The sequence below is a fragment of the Thalia democratica genome, chromosome 8, assembly GCF_965202585.1.
Source record: "Thalia democratica chromosome 8, ktThaDemo2.hap1.1, whole genome shotgun sequence".
Classification (NCBI taxonomy): domain Eukaryota; kingdom Metazoa; phylum Chordata; class Thaliacea; order Salpida; family Salpidae; genus Thalia; species Thalia democratica.
This window is the reverse complement of record NC_139172.1, coordinates 26,726,717-26,739,043: the sequence shown is the minus strand read 5'-3', so window position 1 is coordinate 26,739,043 and position 12,327 is coordinate 26,726,717. Positions and strand designations below refer to the sequence as shown.

General features: G+C 25.2%; 2 protein-coding genes across 2 annotated transcripts; both read right to left on the bottom strand.

Moving 5' to 3' along the window:
• Positions 1-108: 108 nt before the first annotated feature.
• LOC145842570 (transmembrane protein 242-like) lies at positions 109-999 on the bottom strand. Its single transcript, XM_082950032.1, has one exon. It carries the CDS (start codon positions 997-999, stop codon positions 601-603), a length of 399 nt encoding a protein of 132 aa, XP_082806158.1. The 3' UTR covers positions 109-600.
• A 6,952-nt stretch (positions 1,000-7,951) lies between these two features.
• On the bottom strand, positions 7,952-10,078 carry LOC145842586 (uncharacterized). Its single transcript, XM_082950052.1, has 4 exons — positions 9,874-10,078; positions 9,148-9,282; positions 8,793-8,926; positions 7,952-8,292 (listed from the first exon to the last, which is right to left on the bottom strand). The coding sequence occupies exons 1-4, from the start codon at positions 10,040-10,042 to the stop codon at positions 8,080-8,082; spliced, it is 651 nt and encodes a 216-aa protein (XP_082806178.1). The 5' UTR covers positions 10,043-10,078; the 3' UTR covers positions 7,952-8,079.
• Positions 10,079-12,327: the final 2,249 nt, after the last annotated feature.

The window sequence follows — 12,327 nt, the reverse complement described above, 5'->3', positions numbered from 1 at the left end:
AAATCTATTTTGTGCCAATTTAACTTGAAACTCAAAACATACTTCAAATTATTAAAATTGTTTGTCACAAAAAATTATAACAAGAGTTAATTTATTATAAAATTAAAAGCAAAGGGATGTAAGTTATTATTAAGCAAGTACCTAGTCTAAGTTTACATAGTGCAGCATTTTTGTTTCTTACATAGCTCACTACAGGGTATATAGCTATTCTTTACTGCAAATAATATCAGACTTAAATATTTTTTTAATAATTTTAATTCTATTGATAAAAGCAGATTTATAACATGATTTGTATCCATGCACTACAAATAATAATATAACTTAGCTAACAAAAAGTAATCATAATTAAAAAAAAAAAGAATAAACAAACATATCTTGAATATTTTTAAATACATGCATACATTTTATTGATATTATTTTATAAAAATAAATATGTTTTAAAAACAAAAATATTCATACTTAACAACAAATAATTAAAAAATATATCCTATGTATAGAATTACCTAAACACAACAAACTTTTGTATAATTCAAAACAAAGTAAAACAAAACTTTTTTATAATCCTTTTTAAAAATCTAGGTTTTTAGTCTGTCACAATATTCATTTCTTATCATCTTTCTCAGGCTTTGTGCCAAAAATTTCATCCCAGTCAACCTCTTTTCCGTCACCAGACTTTGCTGGAGGTACTTTGGGTGTGATGCTTTGCATTTTAGCAGTGAACTCTTTTAAGTTCTTGACACCCATCAGTGTCCACACGCCATAGCAAAACAGAGAAAAGCCTCCAACAGAGTACAAAGTGGCCCTCTTCAAAGCTCTCATGGCAAGCTTGGAACCGCTTTCTATATTTTTGTCAAAATCTGCAGGACTCGACTTTCTGGACCTTGTCAGAACCATTCCGAAGCTTCCGATGCCTGCTGCTGTTGCCACTCCAAACAAGAACGCTCCATTTCCTATCTTAGAAATTAGGCTGTTGGATTTTTCATTGCCTGACTCTGTCATTTTAACAATCTGTAAAAATAAGGTATTAATTTAATAATTTGATAAAAACCAAGTATTTATTAAATAAATTATAAATGCATTTATAGTTTTAGACACAAATGAGTCTCAATTTTATTTATAAACAAATTCATTCTTTAAAATTTGACAGCTTCAATAATGTTACTTGTCATGTAAATTAAGTTTTTCTTATTAAGTGCATTTGGACAAAAAAATGACTTTTATTCAATAAGCTTGGATAAATATTGAACATATATTGTTAATTAGCAATTTTTTTTCAAAAATTATTTTTAGTGTTTCTTTACATTTCCCAATATAGTTTTTAATAAAATGAATATTAAAACTACATTACAATACTAGCTCTTGCAAAAAAATTAAGTTTACTTATTTATTCAAGATGCAAAAAAAAAATTGTATTAATTTTTTGTTCACAGTTTAAAAAAATTAAGAACCAAATATCTAGATTATAAATAAAAATGACAAGTTGTAACAACTGGAAAAACAGAGATATTTACATTTTTCAAAACTTAATAAATCTTCAAATTATTACTTTAATAGCTTGTCACAAAACTATCAGGGTTGCCACTAGTTAAATCAAAAAAAAATCTGAGTGACCAAAAAATGTCCTCAGTGACCTTAAATTATCTTGAGTCACTCTGAATTTTTTTTAAATCCCCAAAAAAGTTTTTTGACTCTGCTTCAAACTAGTTAAACCTCATGTAGATTTTTCTTCTAAATAGTCAATCGAAAAACCACATATATATGCTTCTACATTTGATGTCTTTTAATGTACTAATGAAACATACTATTTTTGAATCAACGTTTAGGTTTGAGTTTATAATTGAGACCATAAAATAAAGTTTGTAGATAGATTAGTGTAACCATGGTAGAAAATTTTATATATGATATAAAATTGTTTGAATTTTATGAAATTTTTAATTGACTTACTTTTATCTAACCACATTAACTACTCACATAAATTCTAATAATTTAAATTATTCGAACAATGATAAACATTTACTTATATTAGAAACAAAAACTAAAATGTAATTTTTAAGATCAAAGAAAATCTTATGACAACTTTAAAATAATCTATAAGTATTTTAAAATCAATAAAAACCAAATTATTGAACAAAGTTGGTTATATATAATAACATAATTTTAAAACTGGTTCAAATAAATCTCATGTTAGACCTAAAAAACCTGTCATGAGAGTTTTAAAGAAAACAAAGCTATCCTGAATAAACCTGAATTTTTAAAAAATCATAATATTGTGAGTTATATTTAATGAGCTATCCTGAGTCATTCTGAGATTTTCAAAATTTCATGAACTATTTATACAGAGTGTCCAGAGTGTGTGAGGACCATTTACTATTTTATTTTGAGAAAATATTGTTAATTTTTCTTAATTAACTGTGGTTACTATAAGTATATAGAAAACAATAAACATATGTGCAAATAATGTTATTTAATAAGATTTAAAAACTTTAAAATTTTTCCAGAGTTACCACTCTGGCGAAAAAGCTAGCATGAGTAACCAAATGCTAACATCAGTTATATCAAGATAGTCAAAGTCAACCTGTGTTTAAGTGAAAGTTTGTAAAACTATTTATAAGAGCCTAAAAGTGAAAAAACTACTGTTAAATAAGCACAAATACCTAAACCAGATAAAAAAAAATGACTTATAAACACTATTTTATGAAAAAAAAAAAAAAAAAGTGAAAAAGTTACAAGCCTGAGTTTTCCAAAAAAGTTAAAACTAGTGTAAGTTGGCCTTAACTTTTCAAAAATTCAAACTAGCTTGAGTTATCCTTAGAATGTGGTAAATCTAGTTTTTATACAGCAAAAAAAAAAAAGACTGTTTAGACAATTAAATTTTTTAAACCTACACCCACATAAGTTAATATAGTATTAAAATTGTAGTATTTAAGTTTGTTAAAACATATTAATACATTTGTACAAAAGAGCTTCATTGTTCTACATTAGCTTATTTAGGAAACCAATTTTAAGTTTTTTTTTTCAGCTACCTTTTATGTATTTACTAAATGAAGACAAAATATTTAACAAGGATATTAGGAGACAATACTTACAAATACTTTAAATATTCTTGTAAAAGCAATAATAAAGTTTATTAAAAATTTATCAATATACATTTTATTAAAAACAACTAAGGGCATTGGAGGGTTGGAACTTTTTGTTATAAGATATAATGTTGGCTATTTCATAAAAGCATATGCATATATAAATAATTCTAAACTATGTTTTTTAGAATATAAAAATTTCAATTAACTTTTGAGATATAGGCAGGGTTCCCACTAAAATTTCTAAACAAATTTATAGGGAAATCTTTAAATTATAGCAAACTTGTATGGAAATTATCAAAACAAAAAATTTATTTTATAAGTTACGAACATATTTTTAAGGCACATATAGTAAAATAAGTCATTAACCCTTTATAGCACAGTTTTAATAAAGAAATTACAAAACTTAAGGGAGTTTTTGAGCTCTAATTTTAGTTTAATAAGCAAACTTTAGATAAATTGAATTAAATATAAAAAAGGAACATTTTTATTCACTAGGTGGCATCAAAGAGTCACATTTTTGTTCTGAAATTGCAATGATTTTGACCTATAAAAACAAAAAAATAACCTGCTTTTACAACTATGCAGTGTCTCTGTTTTGACTTTCAAATTTCAATCACCAGTCAAAAAAAAATTATAGGGATTTTTAACATGCTTTTAAATTTTTGCTAGAGATTTATAGGGATTTTTCAGATTATTGCAAATTTATGGGATTTATAGGGAATTATAGGGACTTTTAGGGAGGTGGGAACCCTGTATTGATATTTTTAAAAAAGTTTCTAATACAAACATATAGACCAATTTTTCTTTACCAATTTTCTCGAAAGTTTTAAAAATCACTAAAAATAGATCTTCGCCTCTATTTGTTGAGCTACAACCTCAAACTTTTTTAATATATTCCTTATATAATGCGTAGGCAACTTTTTTAGCCAGCAGTCAGATGTGGAAAAATTTAGTCCTTGGTTGGCCAGAGCATTTCATTTTCATTTAATTCTAGAAAACTTCTCAATTTTCAAAACCAATTTGATAAAATTATATTTTTATGTGACCTTTTTTTTACTATATTTAAAATAAGTTTTAAAATTCCTGTAAACTGTAATTAAGACTTTTTTAATGGTTAAAATGGCCGGATTTACATGCTTCTTAGCAACTTATTTTATCTTTTACTGTCTGGATTTAAATTAAATATTGTGAATATTGGCAGGCTGGTCATTTTCACTCTGAGGGAGGTATCCTTTATTTTATAGTTTAGTAAACTTTAAAGGACATAGGAGGGTTAGTTTTACAAGTTGATCTTATTTTTGGAATCTTTAACTTAGATATCAGTTGCTTTTAACTGCTTTGTAAAGTTCAATTTAGTTTTGAAGAGTTCAATAGGTTACTTATAAAAGGACCAAAGTAAAAGACAAAAAAAAGAAAATTTCATTAAAAATATATCTTCTCCAATAGCTTCTCCAACTAATTCTTCTAAAACTTAATTAGTTACTTCTTAACTTAATATTTACCAAGTTTATAATTACTGAATTTTGATAACATGTTATGTATGTGTACAAGGTTGTGTTGGGACTCTCTTATTTTGTATAGTTTTTGATGAATGATAGATAGTTATATCAGGGTTGCCACTCTTTTTTTCAAAATTTTTTCCAGGTTTTCCAATTTTATTCCAGGTTTTTAAAAGTACACATTTTTGGGTCTATTTTTAGTTTTAAGTTTATATCTTTATAAGAAACTGTGTTAAATAGCATAAAAACATTGAAAAGATACTATAGAGTTATTTTAAATGTGTTTTTTAATATAAAAAAATTTAATGATGACAAAAAACCTCACCTATATGATAGATTTCTTGTGTCAAATCGAAATTTTATTACTGAAAATGTTTATATTATTAAAAATTACAGGTTTTTAGATCAAAATTCCAGGTTTTTACAGGTTATTTTTGCCTAAATTGTGGAATTCTAGGTTTTTCCAGGTTTCCAGGTAAAGTCGCAACCCTATTATATACTATTAAAATATACTATTAAAATAAAATCAATAATTATATACACATATATATCACTTTCAATTACTTTTTTGTTTTTTTCAGTATTGCATTTTAAGACAATTAATGTATTTTATTACAAAAGTTAACTGTAACAGTAGACGTTTTATTCTTTTTTTTTACTAGTAGTATGTTAAAGTATTTACTGGGAAGTTTTGTAAAACTTTTAATTATATTTTTGTTTTATTTTTTCCAAGGATTTTAGAGAACTTAGTGCTTTTTGTTAAGTGTTTGTTTATTTGAATTTGCACAGGTAATTGTATATAACTTTGTTGGCAATGACCTTATAATTTGATTGTTGATGTATTTTTTGCTTGGGGATTAGAGCTTCATGATATTGTCACACTTTATAATTTTAGTGTGGAAATTTTAATTTAATGATGATAGATTAACCAACCCACAATTTGAATTTATTTGAATTTAAATAGTTGGGTTTTGGTTAGTTTAATGTAATTTATTAAAGGGGCAGGTAGAACTACTCATGATGTAACTTCCTTGCTTGACCTTCAAAAGTTGTTCATCATTTTATAATAAAGTTTTCAATGTTTTTCTTTAAAGAAGAAAAGAAAAAAAATCATATTTGTGTTCAAAATTTAATTTTGTTTAGCTTAGTGAGCAAAATGTTCTCTGCACCATCTATACTGGCCATGGTTGTGAGCATTCATTTTTTATTTTACTCAAATAATAGCAAAGTTTTAACTTAGATCTACTTTTACTTTGTCCTGGACAAGACAATAAACAGTATCCAAGTGTGTTTGATTACCAAAAGATTATGTGCTTTTTTTTGTCTTTGTCCAGAACTAACTATTCATGTTTACTTTGTTTGACATTTAATATAATGTTGCATTTTACTAAAGTGTTATAAATGAAAGAATTTCAACAGCAAACAGACTCAAAACATTTTTAGCTTCAATAAATGACTTATTAGGAATTTCAAAATTGAATAAGATAAGTTGGTGCTTATCCCAAGGTGTTGTCCCGAAAACGAGATACAAGGCAAAAAACATTTTTTTGCGAAAAATAATTTAAGTTTGTGAATATAAAATGGAACAGAAAGAAAGAAAGAAATGTAAATGCTTACAACGAAGGTCAATGGGTTGGTCTGGATAAAGACCTTTTGATCATCGAGCTGCAGTCCATTTACTTGTATTGAGCTAACTTTAAAACAATACTAAAAAGAATTTATAGAAAACAATTAAAAATAACTAAATATACATTACAAAAGTTATTTAAGCTTAAAAATGGTAAGCACCCTTTTTTAACTCATTACTACCAATATTGACCATGGAAACCATAGTCTACCATTAGCTCAACGTCTACCTACACCGTCTCCTCCCCTAGATTTCGATTTTTATAGATATTTACGTTGATGTTTTTCTTGTTGCCCTTCCTACAAGAGCAAACACAAAAATGCAACAAATAACTCAAAAATAAATAAGAGAAGAGAATTGGTAATACCACTGTCAATAGAATATTTAGTGTAATCATAATACTGTAAAAGCAACATGTATTAATAAACAGTATCTATCTATAAACTTTTAATATATGAAAAAGAATATATTTTGTGCATAAGTAACATTTAACTTACTTTTTTAATTCTTTATTACTCTTTTTTTTTCAGTTTTCCGCAAATTAAGTACAAAATTTTTATTAAGTATCAAACTTCAATGGACATTTTTTATGGAAAAAATCATCACTCAATCTAATTTAATAAAGTTAAATGATAGTTTAAATCCTACTGCTGAAAATTTTTATACACTAAAAATAATTCTTTTTATTAAGTTTGCTCTGCCCTTGGCAACGATAAACGTTTTCGGGTAAAACTATAAATGTTTTTGCCTACAAATTTGATTTATTTTGATTGTGTGCAGGATTCTTAAAATAAAAATTTATGTTTAAATACCTAAAGAAGGTTTGTTTGTTTTATCTTAAAGCTTCATTTTAAAATAGTTTGTTAATCAAACCAACTAGCACAACAATTTAAGTTTATATATAAAGATCGGTGGTAATACAGCTATTGTTTTCTGATTTAGTCGTAAATAAAGTAAAGCAATTTTTTTTATATGCTGTTTAACCAATTTAGACACTATAATTTAAGTTTTAGCAATTTCAACAGATTTTTGTTCTTTACTTTTGTTCAACTTTTTTATTTTGTTTAAAACTAACCAAATTTTGAATTATTTTCCTTTTAAGTTATTTTTCTTAATAAATGATTTTCGTTAAATATTTTTACTAAAATCAAGTTAAAGTTTTGTTTAGCGATTGTTGAGCTGGTGAACGTTGTGGTTCAATAAAGACATACAGTTTTTTAAAAATAAAAATTTGATGTTTGGCAGCAATGTTTAAAACTGTAACTTCACCCTATTGTTTATATAAAACTATAAACTATTTTATGCTGCTAATTAGTTTAACAGAAAAACATAACTGTCAAGCACAACGGTAAAAACTATTTAATTAATTTCTATTTAATAAACTTTCTGTGCTTACAATTTAAGATGTACATTTGCTAATCATTTGAACTTAAAGCTTTCTTTACGTAACTATCTTCATAGTTTAGCTTTGTTTATTAGTTTAGAATTAAAAGTGATTTTTATACGCTTATTTAAATTTTTAACATACGTATATATAATTTTCATTAAAAAGTATTATTTTTGCTTCCATTTTCAATCACAAAAAAATCTTAAATTTATTTTGCTCATACATAACCAGAAGGAAATTTTTTGTTCAGGATTAAATATAAACATTTATAGGTTACTTTTTTAAATCTTGCTAAGCTTTATTAAAAAAAAAGTACTACTGGTTTTTTATCTAACTACAAATGTTAAACCAAGTAATATTATTAAAAAAATATATATTTTATTAACTAGTTTAATAGCAGGACAAAAAGGGTGGTACTTTAAACAAAATTTTTGGAACTGTAAACGCTTTAATATAAAGCAACAGATTTAGCTTCAAAACTTTTCTCTAACACTCCCAAAATTTCGCCCATCTGTTTTTCCCGCACGTCTTGTAAGTGTTGAAGCTGGTTTCGCACTCTCGCTCTTGGTCCCAGTTGCCTACCACCGGGAAGGGCATCAGGTAGACGTAGTACTGCTCGTCCAACGAGCTCATCTTCCATTCGGGGTCCTGCTCGTACGCAGGGTCGCCCAGCGGGTTGACTAATACCAGGAAGGTGTTCTGGTGAACAAGTAGTTATTAGATTAGCTTGTGCATAATTAAATAAGAATTTGTAAACTTTTTGTTAAATGAGTTTAAATTATTGTTTTTCAAAATTAAAAAAATAGTGTTAAGATTATAAACAAGGTGATGAGTATGTTTAAACGTTTCGTTGATTAACTTTGTTATTCGTTTGTTTAAGGCAATAAGTGGTTTTTATCTCCTGTCTTAGTAATAGTTTATAAGTTTTTTTCCTTAGTTTTTGTAACAAATAAAGATAGATAAGTGTGTTTCATAAACGTTTGTTTTTAACATCTTTGTTCTACCACAAGAATTAAAAAATTGTTACTGTATACATTTTTTAAAGTACAAGTGAACTAACTTAAACTTGGTATCAAACTAAAAAAGGAAATACTGAAAACTATTAAGTAATTTTTAAACAAAGTATTATCGTTACAAAGAATATGATACATTTATATACACAGGCTTTTTTAAGTTTACGAATTCGAATAAGTAATTACCCTTTTGTTTTTGTTCAAATTTTTCGGCAGGTAAATCTTGTAGGTTGCGCTAGTGTGAGCACTGAAGCTGGTCAGACTCATCTGAACGCTGTCGAAATTGTCACTTGTCGACATCGTAGTTGAGTCGAAGGCCTCTGTAAAAACACATTTTTTTATATATAATAGATAAAATACGCCACAGGTTTTAAGTTATTTTTCTAGTCTAGATTTTATTTAGGTTTTCACACCAATTTATATCAGTCTTTTAAAACGGTTATCTTATATTTTTATTTATTCTAAAACTTACTTATCAGGTTTAATTTACTAAATATTTGAAAAGTTACAATAAATACAAATTAGTACAAAAAATACATACCTACGCTAAATTTTATTCTAACATATTCAATAATTTTCTTAGTCTTGTTGCGCTTGGTGTGGAAACTGTGTAAGACCATTTTAGCTCGGCAGTTTTTCAGAGTTCCGTAAGAAGTTCCATTCTCGTTTGGCATATCTTAAATAACAACAGTTTTTTTTTTCTTAATTTTAGCTTAATTTTTTAATTTATTTTTGTTACTTAATTTTTACAAAAAAAAATTAAACACTACTTGTTGTACTTTATTAAAAATGTATTTTTTGATTACAAAAGTTTTAAAAAAAAGTTTTCGTTAAAAAAAAAATATGTATATTGTTTTAATTGTTAGCTGTCTGTATAAAAGTAATTGTTTCTTTTAATGTTTTATGTTTCAGGTGTTATTAAATTATTAACGTATCTAAAAATGTGCATTTAAAGTTCTTTAACACGAACAACTTTTTTTTTGATAAACTTTAATATATGTTTGTTGTAGACTTTATTTTGTACATTTATAAAATGAATTTAGTTTTTTTATTAAGTTTGTTGAAAAAAATACATTCAATCAACTCATTCATTAATTTTCTTAACTTAACAACTATGTTAAAACTTTTACAAAAATTTTAGAAACATTGATTCAGTGCACAAAATTTTTTTATCTAACTAACCAAACATAAAAACATAACACAAGAAAAATATTTTTTTCAATATCGAAGCACAAGTATCTTCCGCAAACAGCAACGCGAAACTTACCAGTGTCATCGTCAACGTATTCCTTCTTTGCAAAGCAGGTGCCGCCGTTGATAGGCTTGTACCTTCTGTCGGTGCCTTCAGTGAAACGTTCCATGCACTTTATCAGTCTGCCTTGTGATGAAGAAATTGTCAGCAAAACTAACAAGCTCACGCAAATAAAAAACTTCATTGCAAAATTCAGCACTAGAATCAGTGGCTTGTTTGAAAATCTAAAGTTAAAAAGCAATCGATATTTTTTAAAGTAAATTTGAAGCTTATAGAACGTCAAGTAAACTAAATAGGCTGACAAAATTAATTACTTAACATTGTCATTATTATACTTTGGTTATATTAAAGTTTTTAAATTGATTATACATGAAAATATTTAAAATTAAAACTTTTATACATAATAACTTTAAACATCTTTTATAAACAGATTTATAAGTTCTAAACTTCTTTAAAACTTTTTCTGTATAAATAGGAAAGAAAAATTTGTGTGGTTTAATTTAACCTTTTAAATAGTAAAGAGAATTATTTATATTTATCTATTCGTGTTGTTTTATTTTTAGTTGAGTTTAACATAAAAACATTATTGTTTTTTAAACAAAAGCTAAATAACTATACATTTATATAATGACTCTATGTCTACAAAGGTAATTAAATTATAGGTTGTCTTACGTATGTAGGTTTCAAAATAATTCGTTTATTTCTGTTATCAATTGAAACCACTGTGGTTTTTTTGTTTCAAAGAAAAGCTAGACTAATAATCTTATTACTTTACCATCGTATTATAAAGTGCATATAAGATTTCTTATTGTACATTATTAAAAAAAATATGCTAAATATGAAAAAAATATCAGAATATTACATGTCAAAAAAATAAGAAATTTTACCTCAATTTTACTTTAAGTTCAACGAAGTATTAAAGTTTTTAAATTTGTTTCCGATATAAAACTGAAATTAAAATTGCATTTTTGTTAAAATTGAAAATTAAATTAGTTTGTTGGTACAATTTTTATTTGAAATGTAAATTAAAAAATAAGTTTCGACCAATAAGGTAAACGTTTTCGTTAAAAATTAGAAAAACAGAGTGTACGTATCGGAAAAATTTAATTCATAGTTAGTAGCTAATACTTAAATTAAAAAATTAATCTGAAAATTTAGTAATCTTTAAAATATATTCAATAGAGCTATATAAAAATTGAATTTATTGTACTGTTTTATCATATTATTAATTATTAAATGCTTTTGATTATAATATAAATGGTCAATCAGGCTCGTATTATTTATCAACTTTTTTTTTCTAAAAACAAGTTTCTAAACACATAAAACTTTCAAACAACTATCGGTGTTATAATACTACATACAACATTAGCTTATATACATGTAAATGTTGGTTAAAAAACAGCATACTAAGTATTTGACTTATTACTATATTTCGCCATTATTTTATAAATTTATTAGTTATTTAAGTAATGACTTAATTCATAAAATCTAGTATGTATAAATTTAAATAACGTTTCTAATGTGAAAGTATAGCTTAAAATATTTTTTGTAAGGTTTAACTATAGTTATAATAAATCAGTTTTATATATTACGATGTTAAAGATAGATATTGATTTAAAAGAATTAGACTTAAATTATATTATTTAAACGATCCATTAAAAATTTATTAAAATTATGTATATTTTTTTCATTTCATTTTAGTATTTTTTATGAAGGACTTTTGACTAAATATTTTAATCAATTTTAAGTTTACTAAAAAAATTAACATAAGCCGCGTACTAGTTAAATACAAAAATCTAAACAGTTTTTATTAAACGTTTTAAAAACCTTTTGGATTAAAATTCTCTGTTATACATTAACTAAACATTAAAACCCTAATGTATTTATATATTCTTTTAAAATATATATTTCGACACATAATACTAAGTTTATGCAGTTAAATTACTATGTTTATTATTTGTATATAATATTTATAAATAAATTTTTATCACAACTTTGGTCTTATATTACTATTATAGTTTTTTATATTTTATTAAACGACAAAAATACTCAAAATAATTGGTTCTAGGACCTAATGCACGAAGAACCTTTCGGTTTTCAAGTCGTACACTACGGGTACCTTTTAACGTCTTGTCCAGGACAGCCATAAATATAACATATATTTAAAAGTTTTAATTGTTGTTTTTTAAAACTATAAAGTTGTTGTTAAGTATTAGTTCAGAACTTTAAACGTTTTAATATACTTTCATATCCAATAAAAAATTCTTACTTGTTATTTTTATTTAAGTCTTATAATCTCTGTTTAAATTGTTTTAAAATATAATTCACTGAAATTATCAAATTTCCAAAAAAAGTTATAATAAATGGTTTCAGTGTAACAAAATAACCCACAAATGTTGCGTGGTTTGTTTGCATAAAACCTACCTAATACTTTAATTTGATTACTTGGATGGAAGATTTTTTGATCTT

Coding starts and splice junctions, on each gene's coding strand:
- LOC145842586 (XM_082950052.1), bottom strand. CDS start 10,042: ATGAAGTTTTTTATTTGCGTGAGCTTGTTAGTTTTGCTGACAATTTCT. Junction 8,927..9,147: donor TAGAATAAAATTTAGCGTAG/GTATGTATTTTT, acceptor GTGTTTTTACAG/AGGCCTTCGACTCAACTACG. Junction 8,293..8,792: donor ATTTGAACAAAAACAAAAGG/GTAATTACTTAT, acceptor CTTGTTCACCAG/AACACCTTCCTGGTATTAGT.
- LOC145842570 (XM_082950032.1), bottom strand. CDS start 999: ATGACAGAGTCAGGCAATGAAAAATCCAACAGCCTAATTTCTAAGATA.